This window comes from Emys orbicularis, chromosome 11, assembly GCF_028017835.1.
Source record: "Emys orbicularis isolate rEmyOrb1 chromosome 11, rEmyOrb1.hap1, whole genome shotgun sequence".
Classification (NCBI taxonomy): Eukaryota; Metazoa; Chordata; order Testudines; family Emydidae; genus Emys; species Emys orbicularis.
In genome coordinates, this window is record NC_088693.1 from 62967453 (window position 1) to 62986549 (window position 19097).

The following is a 19097-nucleotide window of genomic DNA, read 5'->3' on the forward strand; positions in this document are numbered from 1 at the left end:
ACTTGTCCATGCACTGTGCCTGTCTCAATCTAAGTGAGTTGTAGGTTCTTTTCTGATGTCGTCTTTGATTCATCATGGCAAGAGACTAAAGCAACCTTAATTCTGACATTTCCTTACTTGACTACTTAACCTACATCAGTGTTTCATAGATTAGTTGGAATTTTAGTGAGCAGGCTTGCAAATGCTCGTTTCTGAGTGGGTAAGATTTTTAAAAGTGCTCTCCCCTTCCATCTCAAATATTTGTAAACATTTCTTGATTACCTAAAATTCATCTAATTTAAGTTTTATAAGATAAGTTTTCCACAGTGCAGGCAGAGATGTAGTTAAAAAGCAGTTTGGCTTTGAAACTAAGTGTTTATCCCAGTTAGTGAAACAGCTTTTAAAGCCAGGTTAGCTTGTCCACATGGTATTCTGGGAATTGTGCGCCTGGCATAGCTTTATAAAGGCAGGACTAGTGAGGAGATAAAATCAAACACTTTGAGACTCAAGTGAGGCTTGAGCATGCTTATAGCTAAGTAGAACCTACTTTGAAACCGATGTAAACCACCCTAGTGGGAGGCAGTATAGTGTGGTGAAACCAGGCTGGCTGGGAATGGGGGTGTGAGAGCAAGAGGGATCTGACAACCGCAACTACCTTTTCAGCTTACTCCGCTTTCCACAAAAATAGGATCTCCTGTCCTGGGATGGGGGAATTCCTAAAGTAGGGGATAACAGGAGACTGCTTCTTAGTCCGTGTGATAGCACCAGCAAGAGGTGGCAGAATCTTGCTACTTCTCAGGACTGATGCCATTTGCATATCTCAGGCAGCTTTTCTTTGTGGGAAAGGAAACTTTAGTAAAGTGAAAAATAACCTGTTTACTTATTGAGACCATTTTTTGTCCTCTACGCTAAATAACTTGGCTTGTAAATTGTACCTCCATTTGCTTATAGTTTTAAAACTGGTAGTGTAGACTGGATTTTTGTTTGGGACATTAAGCTAAAAAGCCAGGATTTTAACACCGGCTCATTGATTTGAAAGCTGATACAGCTCTCCAAGAGTCTGACAGCCTTCAGAATGTTCACCTCAGCCTCCTCAGTAGTCACCCTCACTACCCCTCCGTGGTCCTTTCTTCTCTGTCCACCCCAAACTGAAATGCCATCTCTTTGTCCCTTGTCTTTCAGATTTAGCCTTGGAATCAAATCCATCTGACCATCCCAGAGCAAGCACAATTTTCCTGAGCAAGTCCCAAACAGATGGTAAGCGAACGCTTGTTTTCCTTTTTGAAAGGGGGTGGGAGAACAGTGAAAAATAACTGGATATTTGAACTGCGGGTCAAGCTGAGTCATAGAAACATAAGTTTACTTTGTGTTTAACCTGAGTCACAGTAAGGAGTTACTAGCTTAAAAATTTGCAGCTCTTCGTAGTAATGTCTTCATAGGCTGTTTTATTATGACAGTGCCATTTGTGCTTTATGGGTATCAAATATTAGGCGATTTCAAGCTTCTTGCTTCTAGTGGTCTGAGAGAACAGGTTTGCCTTACCTCACTTCGGTATTTAGCTGCAGAAGACAGTTGTCTTATGACCAGAGCTTGAAAAAATCCCCTTGCAAGTGGGAAGCTTGCCCCAGTGAATGGTGGGCCGAAGCCATGAATTCTGTAAGGGACACTGTCCGTTTGAAATCTGTTCACTTTTGTAAGTGTTAAGTAGTTTCAGAAAGCACACCTATTCTTGAGCCCCCCTTAAACACGTGAATAGATTTACTAACTTAAAAAAAATTCCCCTTTTCTGTGAAAGACCCACACATTGGAAACTGACTATTCAGGGTAAACAGTGAAGCTGTCTAATCACAAAAGGCTGTTGAATGCACAAGCTAAACAAACTGAAATAATGGAGAAATATATTCTCATCTCTTAGTTATAGAAATCTGTTATTGGTAATGATAGTAGTGTTTAAAAAAAATAAAAAATCAGTGATTTAAACTGATTGGTCCCTTAAGGTTCAGTTCTTTTCTTTTAAAGTTTCTAACCCTTATTTGGAACGTTATCTTTGCAACCATAAGAATGAAGGACCTATTTGCCTTGACAAAAAGCTTCAGTGTGGCTGTGCTTGCTTACAGTTTTGCCAAAGAACAGTAGAGTTAAATTGACAAATCTGTACGTTTCAAAGCTGCTATTCAGAATCCCCCTTCTAGGGCGATTCAGTCATGTCAGCATCATGATTATGCTGCTTGGGAAATCTCTAAGCGAGAGAGGTGGGCACTGAAGTTAGTCATGGGAAGGAGAACTCCAGCTAGCTCCCACCCTACCAAAAAGCCCCCCCAAAAGAGGTAGAGGTTGGGGCAGCTATAGAGATGAAGTTGCAAATATTAGAACTTAGTAACCAAATACCACTTTAAACTGTATCAGAAAACTTGACACATTTGGGAATGTGGTTTACTTGTGCAGTATGCAGTCTTTAAGCCATGCCAGAAATATGTTAAACTATACGAAAGTCCTGCTGGCGGAGGCTCCATCTTAAACGTGGGTCTGACATGTTCAGTATTCCTTGGAACTGATGTCTAAACATTTGTTTGGGAAAGGTAGTATGGACCTGCTAAGGATTAGTAACTGTTAGCGCTACGGTGGACAGGACTTTTCCATGAGTAGACGATGCAGAACCTTTTATTTAGACTGTACTGGATCTGCTTTATCTCTGAACATTTTGCCAGGTCAATAAAATCAGTGATTTCCACTTTGAGACATTAACACTTAACCGGGCCAGCAGTTCTTGTTTGTTAAAAGTGGTAGTTATACATTGGTGTCAGATGTGCTAGTTTCTACAGACAGGTAGGAAGACTGTCTCTGCTTTCAGGAGCTAGCAATCCGTAAAGTCAAAGGTTGAAGGTTTGGAAAGAGGGTACGTTGTACAAGCCGATAGCCAGACTGCTGATTATCTTTCAGCTTGTTCTGTACATATAAATATCCCCCGCTGCTCCCTCTGCTTAGCTAGTTTTAGTTCTGTTTACTGCTGCTACTTTATAGTTGGCTGTTCATCCTTATTGTATTTTTAAAAAGACCAACACAGTATCATGAGAAAATTGAAGTAGTTCCAACCCTCATGTAGACTTTGTATAACAAATAAAAATGTGGCCAGATGGCCATGAGCTTTGGCTTGTGTCATCTTTGGAATGAGAAGTCCCTTTTCACCCTCTGTTAAGTCTGTGGCATAAAAAGATTGCATGACCGGCCCCTCACCAAAGGCTCTTAAGCGAAATAAGTTGTCATGGGATAAGAGGAAGGTCCTCTCATGGATTGTAACAGGTTAAAAGATCGGAAACAAAGGGTAGGAATACATGGTCAGTTTTCAGAAAGGGGAGAGGTAAATAGTGGTGTCCCCCAGGGGTCTGTACTGGGACCGGTCCTATTCAACATAATCATAAATGATCAGGAAAAAGGGATAAACAGTGAGGTGGCAAAATTTGCAGATGATACAAAACTTCTCAAGATAGTTAAGTCCCAGGCAGACTGAGAGGAGCTACAGAAGGATCTCTCAATACTGGGTGACTGGGCAACAAAATGGCAGAGGAAATTTAATGTTGATAAATGCAAATTAATGCACATTGGAAAACATAATCCCAACTATACATATAAAATGGTGAGGTCTAAATTAGCTGTTACCACTCAAGAAAGATCTTGGAGTCCTTGTGGATAGTTCTCTGAACACATCCACTCAGTGTGCCACAGCTGTCAAAAAAGCAAACAATGTTTGGAATCATGAAGAAAGGGCTAGATAAGAAGACAGAAAATATTATATTGCCCCTATATAAATCCGTGGTACGCCCACATCTTGAATACTGCGTGCAGATGTGGTTGCCCCATCTCAAAAAAGATGTATTGGAAAAGGTTCAGAAAAGGGCAACAAAAAATATTAGGGATATGGAACAGCTGCCATATGAAGAGAGATTAATAAGACTGGGACTCTTCAGCTTGGAAAAGAAATGACTAAGGGGCGGCTGTGATTGAGGGCTATAAAATCATGACTAGTGTGGAGAAAGTGAATAAAGAAGTGTTTTTTACTCCTCATAACACAAGAACTAGGGATCACCCAATGAAATTAACAGGCAGCAGGTTTAAAACAAACATAAGGAAGTATTTCTTCACACAACGCACAGTCAACCTGTGGAACTCTTTGCCAGAGAATGTTGTGAAGGCCAAGACTATAACAGGGTTAAAAAAGAACTAGATAAGTTCATGGAGGGATAGGTCCATCAATAACTATTAGCCAGGATGGTGTCCCTAGCGTCTGTTTGTGGAAATGGCTGGGGTTTTTTCTGAACCTCTGAAGTCTTCCCAAAACGGAGGTAGTTATCCTTGAACTGTGTGGTAGGGCCAGAAGTTGATGCTGAGAATATTTCCATCTGTGCATATGAAAACTAACAGCTAGTTGTAAAATGTGTCCAACTTTTACAAATGAAATAATGTCTTGAATGTAAAGCTTTTATCAAGTGTTTCTGGCTGCCAAATAGTTCAGTTAGCCTCCATACATATTTTCAACACTTCTGCACTTTTTAGAAGACTATGCAACTGAAATAATGCAATTCTTAATTGTGGTTGTAAACGGAGTTTAGACTCTGTCATTTGATTTTATTTGAGCAACAGTATAATTTCTGTTATCTGAATTGCCTTTATCCAGAAACCCTAGTTATACGAAGCCACAGTGTCTCTCGCCCTCCTCCCCAAAAAAGGTCTGTTAGTTATCACCTACTGTCTGGTTAACATTAAGGTTGCAGGAACTGGGATTTGGGAGGATTTATAGAGATAGGAATGAGAGAAGTGAGGTGTGGGGGGAGAATGGGAGAACATAGGGGAGGAGAGAGCAAGAAAGAAATGAGGGGTTCACTGAGAAAGGACAGAGGGAGACTTGATGGGTTAAGGAAAATGAATGGGGCAGGAGGAAGGGAGAGGAGGTTGAAGGGGAGAGAATGGAAAGGAAAGATAGAGGCAGAGGGGGGAGTAGCTGCAATGGGGAATAGTTTCCTTGGTGCTGCTTGAGCGCTTCCTGGCACTGAAAGCCCTAATGGATGGGGCCAGTCCTACCCCTCCCTATTTGTACTGGTGCTTGCAGAGGTTGAGGCTGTCAAGGATGCTTCTATCTCCTGTGGCTACTCTCCGTTTCCTCACCCTTCTCTTTACCTCCCTTTGGGCTCTGTCCCTGCAGTATCACTGCAGCATGCAGGGTCAGAGCACAGGAAGGCCCAACCACTGTTTCTTGCTTCCTCTGGCTTCTAGCACTAAATGCTCTGGCACTTCCATTTATCCAAATGCCCAGTTATCTGAAAGGTTTGGCTGTCCCCAGGTCGTTCGGATAAGTGGAGGGGGAGGGATAGCTCAGTGGTTTGAGCATTGGCCTGCTAAACCCAGGGTTGTGAGTTCAATCCTTGAGGGGGCCATTTGGGGAATTAGTTAGGGATTGGTCCTGCTTTGAGCAGGGGGTTGGACTAGATGACCTCCTCAGGTCCCTTCCAACCCTGATATTCTATAAACTTCTATTCTATAAGTGGGAGAGTACTTATTAATAATGGCTTTGTGAAACATTTAAAAACAAGTGTATTGATTTATTTGTCCTCAAAACTGAATTCCAGATATGGAAAGTACAAGAACCAAGATAGCATCCTGTGTGTTGCTTGTTTATATTTTGGGAAAACACTACAGCTTGCTTGATACCACTGCGTGCCTTGCTATGGAACTTCTTAATTTATAACTGAGTTCATTTTCCTCCCCCATTCCTAGTGCGAGAGAAGAGGAAGAGTAACCACATCAATCATGTAAGTAAAACAAACCATCAGACGTAAGATGCTGTTTAAGGGATACTGTCAACTTGGAATTTAGTCAAATTTCAAAAACACATTCAGAGTAGCTGTGGGTCCTTTATGTCCCCTAGAGTCCCTGCAAATTTTATTGATTATACAATTACCTTTTCCAAGTTTAAAAAAACCCACAATCATTTCTTTCCTACATTGCTGTGTGAAAGATCTACGCAAATGGAGAAAACAGACACAGGAGAGCACAGCGATGAATGAGCTGTCAAAACACAAAATAGTGTGTGTGTGTGTATGTATGTGTGTGTGTGTATATATATATATATATATATATATATATATATATATATTTTTCAGTTCTACTGACCTTGTGTATTGATTATAAACAGTAGTAGGGGGGAAAATTCAGACAAGTGTGATTCTTAAGTTGATGTCTCTTTAAAGCAGAAGTAAAACCAGGTACATTTAAAACCTGAGATGACAAGCTATTTAAATCTTAATTCGCGAAAGATTTGCTGTTATGAGTGCTGCTATCTAAAGGCAATTTTAGGCAATGCAGCTAGTCTTCATTGAAGTAATGACATTTCTTCAGGGCAAACTTTCTTGTTAAAAGGAAGAAAAAATTGAGCGATGGCTTCTAATAAACTGAAGGAAGTGATCTGGCTGTTCAGGAGTGCTGAGCATCCATCCATAGCACCACTGACTTCAGCGAGAGCTGCGAGTATTCAGCACCTCTGGAAATTGGGACCATGATAACCTAGCAGTAACTTTTTAGTAGACAAAACTGTTCTGATCTTCTCATTTGCTGATACTTCACACATCTAGCTCCCCCCCCCCCTTTTTTTTTTTCCTTTTTGACATCTCACCAGAGAGAGAAATGCATGAGACTTTATTATGCCACTGGATAATAGGCCAGGGAGATGTCTTCTAATAACTTACACTCTTGGTACTTAAAAAAAACAAACTTAAATTAGTAAAACTGCTTTGGTGCTGAAAGTTTTTGGATGTGCCATGGAAGGTGAAATGTATATAGACTCATAGACTTTAAGGTCAGAAGGGACCATTATGGTCATCTAGTCTGACCTCCCGCATGATGCAGGCCACAAAAGCTGACCCACCCACTTTCCCTTAACTCAGCTGTTGAAGTCTCCAGATCGTGATTTAAAGACTTCAAGTCGCAGAGAATCCTCCAGCTTGCGACCCCTGCCCTATGCTGCGGAGGAAGGCGAAAAACCTCCAGGGCCTCTGCCAATCTACCCTGGAGGAAAATTCCTTCCCGACCCCAAATATGGCGATCAGTAGAACCCCGAGCATACAGGCAAGATTCTCCAGCCGGACCCTCATTTTACCAGCGATGGCACGTTATTGCCTAATTGACTAAAATCACGTTATCCCATCAAACCATTCCCTCCATAAACTTATCTAGCCTAATCTTGAAGCCAGAGAGGTCTTTTGCCCCCACCGTTTCCCTCGGAAGGCTGTTCCAAAATTTCACCCCTCTGACGGTTAGAAACCTTCGTCTAATTTCAAGCCTAAACTTCCCCACGGCCAGTTTATATCCATTTGTTCTCGTGTCCACATTAGTACTGAGCTAAAATAATTCCTCTCCCTCCCTGGTATTTATCCCTCTGATATATTTAAAGAGAGCAATCATATCCCCCCTCAGCCTTCTTTTGGTTAGGCTAAACAAACCGAGCTCCTCGAGTCTCCTTTCATATGCCCACATTGGTAGCACAATGACTTGTGTATTTTGTCATTCTTATTTTCATAGGTGTGTGTGTGTGTGTGTTCCAGTTCTGTCTGCCAAAATTCAGGTTGAAGACTTCCTTGTTTTTGCGGGAGGACTTAAGAACTGCCATGGGATCTTTTCCCAGGCCTCAGTTGAGGGGGTGAAAGGTGTTGGAGCTTACACAGATTTCTCAGTGACTGAGGTTTGGTATTAAGTAGAGGTTGGCAAACCTTAAACTGTTCAGTTAAATCTCTTCAACCTGATTGTGAGGTCATATCCCTTTGGTTGTTCAGGGAGTCCTCCAAGAAAGAGGGAAATCAAATCCTGATATTTTTAATACTAAAAGGCAGAGAAATCCTTTAAATATTTTTTTTAAACAATCAGACCTTGTTCAAACATCAAATGCTACATAGTTGGAGGACAGGAAGTGAATTATACCTTACTAGGGAAGAGGCACTCACTGGTAATGAAATTACCAATATTGCATCCTTCAGCATGCTTAGGTGTCTTCTGAGGTTTCCTATCCCAAGTACAGACCCTTCTTTGCTTGAGATTACAGCTGCAGACTAAAACAAAGATCTCAAGATAGCTCACGTTCTGGTTCAAAATGATAAACAGGATACAAGGAAGAGATTAATGTTATGAAGAGTTTATGGAAGAGCTGGGATTTAAAGGGAGGATGGAGCGGCCAGAAAATGGGAGCATGTTTAAAGTGTGGGGTGTGGTATAAAAGAAGGGGATAAACAAGGCGTGGGAGAAGGAGACATGGGAGCAGTTGGCATAGAGGAAGTAGATAAATGTATTAAAGGAGGGAAAAGGCTGATACCGAACTAAAATTAGAACAGTTACATTTTTGTGTGTCTTGCGTTTGTGTACATGAACATTTCTGTCTGTGTTGCTGAATTAGCAGCATCTTGACTAACTACTGATATAGGGCAGTTTAGACGCAAAGAGCATTCATCTCCAAGTGCCTCCTGTTTGCTACTTAGTATCCATCTACAGTATTTTGGATGTGTCGATGAAGTTGTACACCCAGAACCCAAATTTCTGTAAACAAACTTGTAGAAGCACTTTTCTTAAATTTGTCTTTTTTTTTTTTTTTTTTTTTTTTTAAGGTTTCTCCAGGGCAGCTTACGAAAAAGTATAGCTCATGCTCAACCATATTTATAGACGACAGCACAGTCAGCCAGCCTAATCTTAGAAGCACAATAAAATGGTAAGTACCATTCTGATCATGCAAGAGGCAGAGTGACATTGCGGGCTTTGAGCCTGGGATTAGTTAATCATGCTGGTCTCTGTCAGTCAAGGCATTCAACTGGCTCTGATTTGACAGTTCATCCCTGACAGTTTGGTCACGGAAAGGGACTTGGGGCTAGGGTTTCGGGAGGTGTGAGGGCTGAGCTTTTCCCTTGCCATCCAGTAATGCAGCTTAAGGCGTCTTCACGTGTCAGGGCTTGTCTGCATAGGACATTACTTCATGGCAGGCCTGTGCACTGTAGATTCACACTCCGCTGCATACTAATGTGCTGTGGAGACAAGACCTTAGTTACAACCACGCTCAGGTCACTTGATGATTTTTTGCAGAATTGGAGTATTGATGTTGAATAAAAAGGGGCTTTTTAATTCTTTAAAATGAAAGCAAAGCAAAAACTCTGGGTTGAAAAATGGGAAGTGGTTTTGTGGGGAGTTCTATATAATACAGTCCTTTTGGAACGTCTTCCCAAGCTGCCTGTAGTGCTAGTCTGCCCTCTAGTGGTAGAAGACTATACCTAATGCATAGTTTTAGCTCTGGTTCCACAGTTGTCGTCATGTATTTGAGTATAGTTATAAAACACCTTTCATCTAAAAAGAAGTGACAATACAATCTCTGTTGTTCCCCATCTGAGGCTTTTTTGATCCACGTGCTGTTGATAGCATAGTGAGAACTAGTTTCATACACAGCTGGTAGGGAGCCAAAGCTGAGAAGTGATTTTTCCTTTCCTTGATGCAACAAAGAGGAAGACTTGGTAGCTCTCCCAAGGCATTGCACCTGCAGGCAGATGCTAAAGTTTGAACAAATTTTGGAAGTGTATTAAGCTGCTGACTTGGCTATTAGAATCCAGACCTGAAAGTGACACAGCTGCTGCTTGGCCAGAAGGGAGGTGCTGAAGGTGAAGAGTTCAAACCATCCCATCCCCTCTTGTCCTCTCTCGCCTTGCCATATGCCTGGCTGTCCTTTCAGCAATGGGTTAGGTGGCATGTTGGGCATGTCTAACTTTGTTTAGGACTTGGTAAGTTTTTCTTCTTTTGGTAGGACTCTGAGGTTAGACTAGTAGAGGGCTGTGCGGCTCAGAATTGTAATGGGATTAGGAAGCTGCACCTACAGCTTGCCTCTTACATCTGATCCAGACAAATAGAACTGTCAGACTTGTTTCAAAAGGAAGTCTTCCAGCCAAAGTGGAAAACCAAATCACCAGTTCCCCTTTTATTGGCCAGTACTAGCAGTGAGTCACTGCCATCTGAAGGCTGTTTCATTGCCCATGTGAAATGAGTTGTTCGAGTCGCAACAGGTGTGGCCAGGACTGAATGGGCAAGAGAGTGAACTCTACTCCTGTCCGCCTCTGGGGCTATGACTGACACTCCCTGGTGGGGAAACGGGCACTGGAGTTTCCCCTTATGCCCTTTTTCTCTGACTAAACAGATACTTTAGTCTCTACAGCTGTCAATTTAATGTTTCATAATATTAAATTCATTACTCTGAATGTTCTGGCTTTTTAAATTTTGTACTGCTACTCAAACAAAGGGTTGCACCAAATCTCAGCAAGTGTAATAAGAGAACAATTTTATTGCATGCGTTGTACTGCTTTAACTATTTTGTACAGCCCCTCCCCCCAGTGTAAATGTGCTTATACCTGTTTGGGCAGGGGAAACTAACTATACCAGCATAAGACACCTTTTGGTCTAACTGTGTCCATGCTGGATATCATACTGCTATGACAACATCAGTAAAAATAAACCATAGCCCAAAACTGACCATCACTGTAGCAAAAACTGTGTAGACCGGGCTTTTCTCTGCACTCTACACTCTGAAGAGCTGCAGTGCTCCTACCCATTCAGCCAGTTCTGAACAATCCACTGACTAAATGCAGGGTCATTTGATTTTAGTTTTATAAAGGATATTGAAAGGGGACATCAGCTAAAAATCACTTGTCTGAAAATTTTTACCCAAGGTTATTGTGACTGAAATTACAACAGTTTTTTCCAGACTTCTGACTTTGTACACGTGACATTATAGTCCGTTTTACTACTTAGCTTGTTTTTGTGGGTCTCATACACAGTAGGACACAAGCGAGAAAAAAATTGGCAGGGGAGCTTGGGCAAGTACCTGAAATACCTGAAACTTTTAAAATCGGATCTTGAGTATATATCATGAATGTAAAAGGCTCATTTGTAGCAAGGGAACTTCCAAACTGAAGCTCTGCTTACATGTAATTAATGTGTTTTTTCCTCTGCATGAGTCACAGTTTTTTAAGGCTGCTCACTTCTTAGAAACAACCATACAGAAGAACTTGGGCCCAGTTGGATGATTTAAAGATGAAGTGAGACTTACTCAGAATTTTCTTTGGCCAGTTTTTGGAAACGAAGACGGCAACAGATCTAATTTAGAGGGTTAATAGTGAACTAGGCATAAAATAAAATCCTGACAAATTTAAAATGACAGTTTATAACTGAATCGTTTATTGTGCTAGTCTAGTGGTGCCCTGTCAATAAATGTGGACATGTTTATTTTCAAAGCATGATATTGTCAGTATAACTCAGGATCAATAACTTGATTTGTTTCTGGTGTATGTCGGTACCATACAGTAGTGGGTGCTAGCCTCTTTCCACCATTGCATCTGTTCCACTTATATGGCCCACATCGCCGTAGTCTCTGAGTACCATTATGGACTGGCTGCTTTCTGGTTGTGGAACGAACAGATGTTTCAGCCAATAAGCCCATCTTACCATTAAAGTACACTGTTTAAAAAAACAAAACTCCAAAGGGAGCTTATGATGAGCGGGCTTCTGGCATGCTGAAGCTTTTTGTCAGTGGTTAATCAGACATGCATTCAACTAGGTGCCTCAGACTTCTTTTATGATACAAAGATGATACATGTAGTTTTAAAATGAGTGTAGCTAGCAAATCAGATTGTATCTGTCTTGGCTAACTTCTGCTCACAGGAGAGAACCAGAACCAGGGAATGAGAACTTAAGAAAAAAAATGTACTTGGGAGATGGGGAATCACTAATTTCATTTCAACTTCAGAAATAGAATAAAGTCATACTCTAAATGGGTTCTAGAAATCTGTTTTTGTCCTGAGCAACCTCTTGTCAAGGCAGAATATGCTTCGGTAAAATAACCTTTTTTCCCCCTTTCCTCGCAGTGTGACGTTAGCAATATACTACCACATAAAGAACAGGTGAGCACTCTCTCTAAACTTCTCTCTCTAGTTAAGCAAAATTATAACTGTGGCTTAACAGTTGTATGTCCAAGTCATTTGAGCTGTATTGGCATAATTAGTAAGTAATTTAGGTTCAAAACATCATACAGTTTTATGGAGCCTCTGCTTTTCCTTCATAGTTATGTCATAGGCTGATCAACCTTCTTGTAAAACAATGCTTACGTTCAATATTACGTCAAGGGTGAAGCACAAAAATTAAAGTGGCAGTGTTGGAAAAACATACTGAACTTGTTCTAAAACCTGCTGCTGCTTTTAAGTGTACCAGCACTTGATCTGGGCTTTGGCTAGTCTCCTTCTAAATAAAATGGGGTTTAGATTATTACAATTTAGATGTTCATAAGAAAATTTTGCCCTGTGTACTACATTAATATGCAAATACCACATACTAGTAACCTCATTACATATGATCTAATCTCTTTCCATGGTATAATGCTAAATATTTGAATTGGGAAGTGAATGCTGAGCCTTGTAGAACATTTTTGCCACTCAAATGAAGCTGCTAGAGATGCCCTTTCAGAGAATGGAAATAGAGAAGAACACGAACTGTCTGATCATGTATTAAATGATCAGCAGCTTCTTAAAAACAAGCCAGATCATGTCTATAAGATCTGGCAGCAGAGGGGTGCCAGCCATCTCTCTGTCACTGTCCCTCTTTGTGAAGATGTCACTTTTGTAGAGTTGGGATCTGCTGCAGTCTTACTTTCGCTAGAGGTTTTACCTAAGATTAACTACCTTGAGAGAACTGCCAGTGATTGTGGAGATTAGTCCCTAGAGTAAACCACAAATGTCTGTAGCCTGGAACAAATGTCTGGGGACTGTCCAGGCTAGCCTCTACAATCCTATAAACTGCCTTGATCAATTGTGAATAGATTAATTTGAGATAAATAACTCTAAGGATGGAGAGTGGTCAGCCCCAAGGGTTGGGTAGAGCAGGGATGCATGTCATCTTACTTCACCCCTACAGGTTTTACAGAGCCCTTCTTTTTAGGAAGGGGAGAATACCCTTGAAAAGGTATCCACCCTTCTTGATTGGGGAAAAATGGGGCATGTTTTAACACTGTTAGCTCAATCGAGGTAGTGTAACATGTTTGAAAAGCACTTTTCATGTTTGAGGTCTTGTATAGACTAGGCTTTAAGATGGGATATGTACCAAGTCTTTTGTAGACAAGGCATACACTGCCTTTAACATATATTAAACTAATCTAGTTAAAGTCTAAGGGAAGCCTAGGCTACAATGTGGCCAGCGAACATCATAAGGAACAGTAAGAGGGCTTTTCAATCATGTTCAGTTAACTTAATTCAGCTAACACAATTGAAAAAAGTACATCAGGGCCTTATGCTTTAAAAAATACACCTTTTTTTTCTAGTAAAGACGTTAGCTAGCATGCTAAAATCCTTCTGTAGGCAAGGCTGTTGTAGTTTTACGAACACTAGCTGGCTGAGAGAGACTCTGGGGAGCAAAGGTTTTATTTTGACTATCAAACACATTAAAAATATAGTGGCTTTGCCTATACTAGGATTTTAATGTGTATTAATGACCACACCGTTTTTCCTAGTGAGGACAGGGCCAAATGAAGCTCCCAGGGGTAGCTGCAGCTGAGGGAGTCACTAGTGTAATGCTTGCTATATCTCCTCTAGAAAAAAGGTGCTTTTGACATTGAGATAGTTAACTGTGTTGTTGTAAAATCCAAGTAGAGACAAGGTGCAGGTAGTTTTTTGCCTTGATGCCGCTAGTCGAGGTCAGCACTATACCCCTCACCTGGGGTTTGTCTCAACTAGCTACACTGAATGCAAACCACCTGTGCTTTGTCTCTGCTAGCATTTTACATCAAGACCGCTAACTCAAGACAGAGGTTTCAATGTAAAAACATGTTTTTGTTTTTCTGCGGCAAGGACCTACTGTAGGTCCATTGACGGCGATGCTGCCAGGGCTTGTGTCGCGTTATATTTAGCTGCAGCATACATCGTATGACTATGAGAAGTGTTGCTTTATAAAGAGATGAAAGTTTGTTTTCAGAAGAGCCTATACAGTAAATAAATTTCATAGAACGTCAACTCTAGGGCTTTTATGCAGATGCTTAATTTAACTTCTGGTAGTGAGAACATAGCTAGCTGTTCACATGCCTGCTTTTGCTTATTAAATTCTTTCAGTTGTGGAAAATCTCTTCATAATATGCTTATGGGAATGCAGCAAAACCTAGTGCCAAATTCCAGGAAAAACCTACAAAACTTAAAAAAACAAACAAAAAAAAAACAAACAAAAAAAAAAACTTTAATGTGGTGAACAATTTTTACAATATCAAATGCTTTGCTCTGCCAATAGTTAATCTCCATTGGTAAAATGCATACTCTTGTTTGATAGAGATTCAGCCAGATCATTGGATATTTTTGATGAAAAATCCCATCCTCTCACGGTAAGTGTAATTTCTTGAGTTTATATTTTTCTTTTTTTGTTACTCATGTATTTATTTTCATCCTTGTTGGTGTTGTATGTCCAGTATAAATAGCATTCACTTTAAAAGAGTAAAATCACCTTCTTTTAAGTTACTTTTTGTTAATATAGATCTAAGTGCAGGCAAAGATATATGGGTCCTCTCTTCTTGGAGTTTCTAAAACCAAATTGGTTTATGAATAGACAACCAATTATTATGTCAGTAGGCAAATTGCAGTATAGTCTTCACTTTTCCTCATGGTATTTGAAGAATAAGATGCAACAAAAAGTGAAGTGGTGACATTTAACGTGCATCATGTTAGTTCCGTGTTTATTCTGATGCTTACTATTCTTTCTTCCCCGTGTCTGGGATTTTTAACACTATTTCATGCCAAGCACTTGGCTGAGGCTGTATAATCATTTTGGAGGAAGCATGCTTTACCTTTACAGCCTTTGTGCCTAACCTTTAAGTGATAGCAAATAGGAGTACATAGTTCATGAAGCATCACACAAAGCAGGAGACGGTGAGTCTGGCCTTTAATGAACCTGAAAGGCAAAATTTTAAAGTAAATACGCTTAACGTCTCTTACCCTGGCAGTTTGGGGCATTCAACATATTATTCTAAAGTTATTCGTTTTCATGCTCCTGTTTACAGACAATCTTCTAAGGTACAAAACCTGATAGTAGATTTGAGCTGAAGGCTGTGTGCTTCAGTGTGCAGTTGCTGAGTGGTGTCAAGTTATGACTGCCTTGCCGAGTCCTAATCGTTTACTTTGTTTTCTTTTTCATCAGGATTGAACTTAGAAGTGCCTGTGCTGGTTTAAAAGACTTTTGTGGTTTTAAAAATAAATAAATAAAAATTCAGTTTACCTTTCAAATATTTAAACAGATAAAGCTTTGATTAACCTTCCTGCCAGATCCTAAAAATATGCTTTAGTATTAACATTACTATTAATGTTAAAAATATATATATTGCTGGTGTGGGGTGTGTGTATTGACTTATATTAGCTGAGCTTCATCCTTTTTAAAGTAACTTTACAAATCATTCTTTACAGTGTCTGTGGAGCAGCAGCGTTTGACCTCTAGTATCTAAAACTTCTTTAAAAGAAGTTTAATTTGGCAAAAGAATTATTCTGTAAAGATACCTTCCATAGAGGAGTCTCGCTCCAGTGTCTCAACTCCATGTGTGAGGCCTGCAGAAATCTGCAAGCTCTACATCTTTTCTGTCCCTAAAGACAGTGATGATGAGTAGGAGTGCAGCCACCTCTGCCTGTTGATCACCCGTCACCACGGAGATTACGCTTTTGAAATTTTTGCAGCTGTTCCTGCTTGATTTCAGTCAGCAAAGAAAGGTCCTCCCTATAGGAACTGAACCTCTTCAGCAGATGTTTCAGTACCACTTCATCCTGTCCAGCTTTGACTGTTCCCGGTATCCTTTTCCATGGCCCTCCTTGCCTTCCAGTCAGACCATAACTCTTTTTCCTTCACTTCCCCCTTTATTCCCTCCTGAATCTGCTGGCCTAAGATCATCAGTAGGATTCCATGCTCCAGCAGCGTCTGAGGAATCTTGTTTCTGTGCCCTGTATTTTATTTCCGGTGTCAGGCATTTCAGGTAGCTTTGCCTTAGAGTTCACTCACTTCACTGCTACTTGCTTCTAGAATTCCTTTGTTTAGGACAGAGGTGGGCAAACTACGGCCCGCGGGACTGTCCTGCCCGGTGCCTGAGCTTCCGGCCGGGGAGGCTAGCCCTGGCCCCTCCACTGCTGTTCCCCCTCCCCCGCAGCCTCAGTTCGCCATGCTGCCAGCGCTCTGGCCCACTTCTCCGCGTGGCTGCAAGCTCCTGCTGCTCTGAGCGGCATGGTAAGGGAGCGGGGGGGGGGGGGGTGTTTGGATATGGGGCAGGGAGTCCCGGGGGGCAGTCAGGGAGCAGGGGGTGCTTGGATGGGGCAGAGGTTCTGGGGGGGTGGGGCGGAGTCAGGGGACTGGGACCGGGGGGTTGGATAGGCGTGGGAGTCCCAGGGGGCCTGTTGGGGGCGGGGGTGTGGATAGGGGTCAAGGTAGTCGGGGCAGGGAGGGTTGGATAGTGGGTGGGGTCCTGGGGGGGGGCGCGGTTAGGGGCAGGGGGTCTCCGGAGGGGGCGGTCAGGGCACAACGAGTGAGGGTTGGATAAGGGGGTGGGGTCCTGGGGGGCGGTTAGGGGTAGGGGGTCCTGGGAGGGGGCGGTCAGGGGACAAGGAGCAAGGAGGGGTTGGATGAGTGGGGGGTTCTGAGGGGAGCAGTTGGGGGTGGGAAGTGGGAGGGGCGGATGGGGGCGGGGCCAGGCTGTTTGGGGAGGCACAGCCTTCCCTACCCGGCCCTACATACAGTTTCGCAACCCTGATGTGGCCCTTGGGCCAAAAAGTTTGCCCACCCCTGGTTTAGGATATCATCCTCTGTTTCAGCCACTTGGGACAGGAGAAAAGCATCCCTTCTTCCCTCCTTTAGATACCCCAGAGACTTATGAATCTGGCTCAGTGACTTGAAGGAGAAATCCTTGAATTGTATGGCAGAGTCAGGTTTGACAGCTGGACGCCTGGGTTGTGCCAGTGCCATTTGTGCCCTCACAGACTCCGCTTCCCTTTCAGCCCAGAGGTCAGAGTCCAACATCATCCCCTACAAAGATAGGAACTCCACCGTTTGCAGAGTCCCTAATATCCTCTGGTCTGTTTTGAAGTCAGTAGTACTGAGGTCTGTCTGTCTTGAACAAGACTTTACGTTCCCAAATGAAGCATCAGCAGGAGGTGCCAAGCGACTAGTTGCCCCTGACTCACAGCCGCTAAAGCCTTTAACTTAGGGTAGCTCTGCTTCAAAGCATATGTCTACACTTCAGTTAGATACCCGAGGCTGGCCTGTGCCAGCTGACTTAGGCTCGGGCTAAGGGGCTGCTCAATTGCAGTGTAGACGTACAGGCTCAGGCTGCAGCCCAGGCTCTAGGACCCCGTGAGGTGGGTGAGTCCCAGAGCTCAGCTGCGGCTGCAGCCCAAACCTCTACACCGCATTTGAGCAGCCCCTTAGCCTGAGCCCTACAAGTCTGAGTCAGCTGGCATGGGCCAGCCACAGGTGTCTAACTGCAGTGTAGACGTACCCAAAGACTCCAGCCTCCCCTCTCTGTACAAGTTCAGAACCAGAGACCTAGCCATCTGAGTGCGGTACCACCTTCGATGCTCTCCTTAAAACTACGTTGTGTTTCATCAGAGCTCTCAGGTTGGAGCTCTGTTTGTGCTAAGATCAGCATTGGCATTCTGGAACCTGATCATCATGCTGCTCTTGCTGATCATGGTTTCTAATCTGTCAAGATACTTGGAAATATGTCCTTCTCCAGAGCATCTGGGTCTGAGTAGCCGCAATGGCTGTCGCTTAAACAAAAATGAGCTGGAGGAAGGCGTGTTTCCAAGTATATTTCAAAACTGGAAAGGACTAGTAGTCTACTGACTCTGCATGTGTGGATTCCACTATACCCACGTTATTAAATGTAATGGAGTTGACAGTTTGAGTGGGTTCCAGTCCAGGAATTTGCAGGAACTGGGTTCAAGAGATACCTGGGTTAGAAGTCCCTGTCCAGTAAAGTTGTACCCTATTTCAAACCAATGAGTGAAGCTTTGGTAAATAATTCTCTCCACTGGCCCTGCTTCAAAGGCAGCTGAGAAAATATTGTGCTGAGCACAACTCTGGTTAAGTCTTCCACCTTGTACCTGAAATCTGGCTGGTTGTGGATGGTCTGGCCAGAGGGAAGAACAGAAGCTATAGTACTGTGCCCAGGAAACCTGAGCTTTGATACAGGAATCTGTTCTGACAGGTTAACCAGTATGCAGCAGTAAAACGTTACGTTATGGGCAGCTGGGCCTTCATGGCCAAAAGGCAGGTGGACCTCAGGGCAGAGGCCTTTTACCAGGTTGTTGCTTCCCTAGACAAATGATAGGCGCTCAAAGTCGGTGCATGAGGGCCCGAGCCTGGCTCAGCATCAGGTGTGCGTGGCGTGGCCTCTGATGCAGATGAACATTCTGCCGGTATAATTCCCAGGTTTGCATGCCCATTTTGGAGAGGCCTTTCTTCATGTGTGGTTTGTCAGAAAGTCTTGGGTTTCTATTTGGCAAGAACTGTTTTCATCAGTTTTGTTTCTTTTGACATCTCTTCACTGGACAGCATTCTTACGTAAGAGCACCATGTCTGACTTTCTGAAGCCTAGTTTCAAGCCAGCCAAGTCAATGTCAGCTCATTTGATCTGAGACAAACCAGCCTCTGCTTGTCTACGTTAAGGCTGTTGCTATTAGACATATGCAAAGCAGGCGTTCAATTCTCATCCCATACATTTGCTGCCCTTTTGCTTTGCTTTGGACTTGAGGAAGAACTCTCTTCGATCTCAGTCCTGCAAAACCTGTTTCTAAAATAGCGGAGCCCAAACTCTCTCACGTCACCATAAAGTTTTGGATACCAGGATGTCCTTTATGTGAGTTGGTCGAATTTTTGAAGACTTCGATTATTTTTGTCTTATGCTTGTCTTCTCCCATTTTCAAAAACATTTTATATTTGGCTTTGGTCTTGCTGTAGCTGTTGGTTTGTCTTACTGAAACTGTTTTGAGATTTCCTTTAAACTTCCTTTTTGCCAGGAGTAAGAATCCTTCAGGGATGGTATCTTTAAA

At 42.4% G+C, this 19097-nt stretch overlaps 1 protein-coding gene across 1 annotated transcript in view; it reads left to right on the forward strand.

The window, feature by feature from the left end:
• The window catches only part of CCNYL1 (cyclin Y like 1), a 55605-nt gene that overhangs the window by 12443 nt on the left and 24065 nt on the right, over positions 1 to 19097 (forward strand). The window contains exons 2-6 of the mRNA XM_065413071.1: positions 1162 to 1236; positions 5749 to 5783; positions 8622 to 8722; positions 11910 to 11945; positions 14350 to 14401. Of these exons, the coding sequence (XP_065269143.1) occupies positions 1162 to 1236; positions 5749 to 5783; positions 8622 to 8722; positions 11910 to 11945; positions 14350 to 14401 (299 nt within the window). The remainder of the gene's footprint in view (positions 1 to 1161; positions 1237 to 5748; positions 5784 to 8621; positions 8723 to 11909; positions 11946 to 14349; positions 14402 to 19097) is intronic.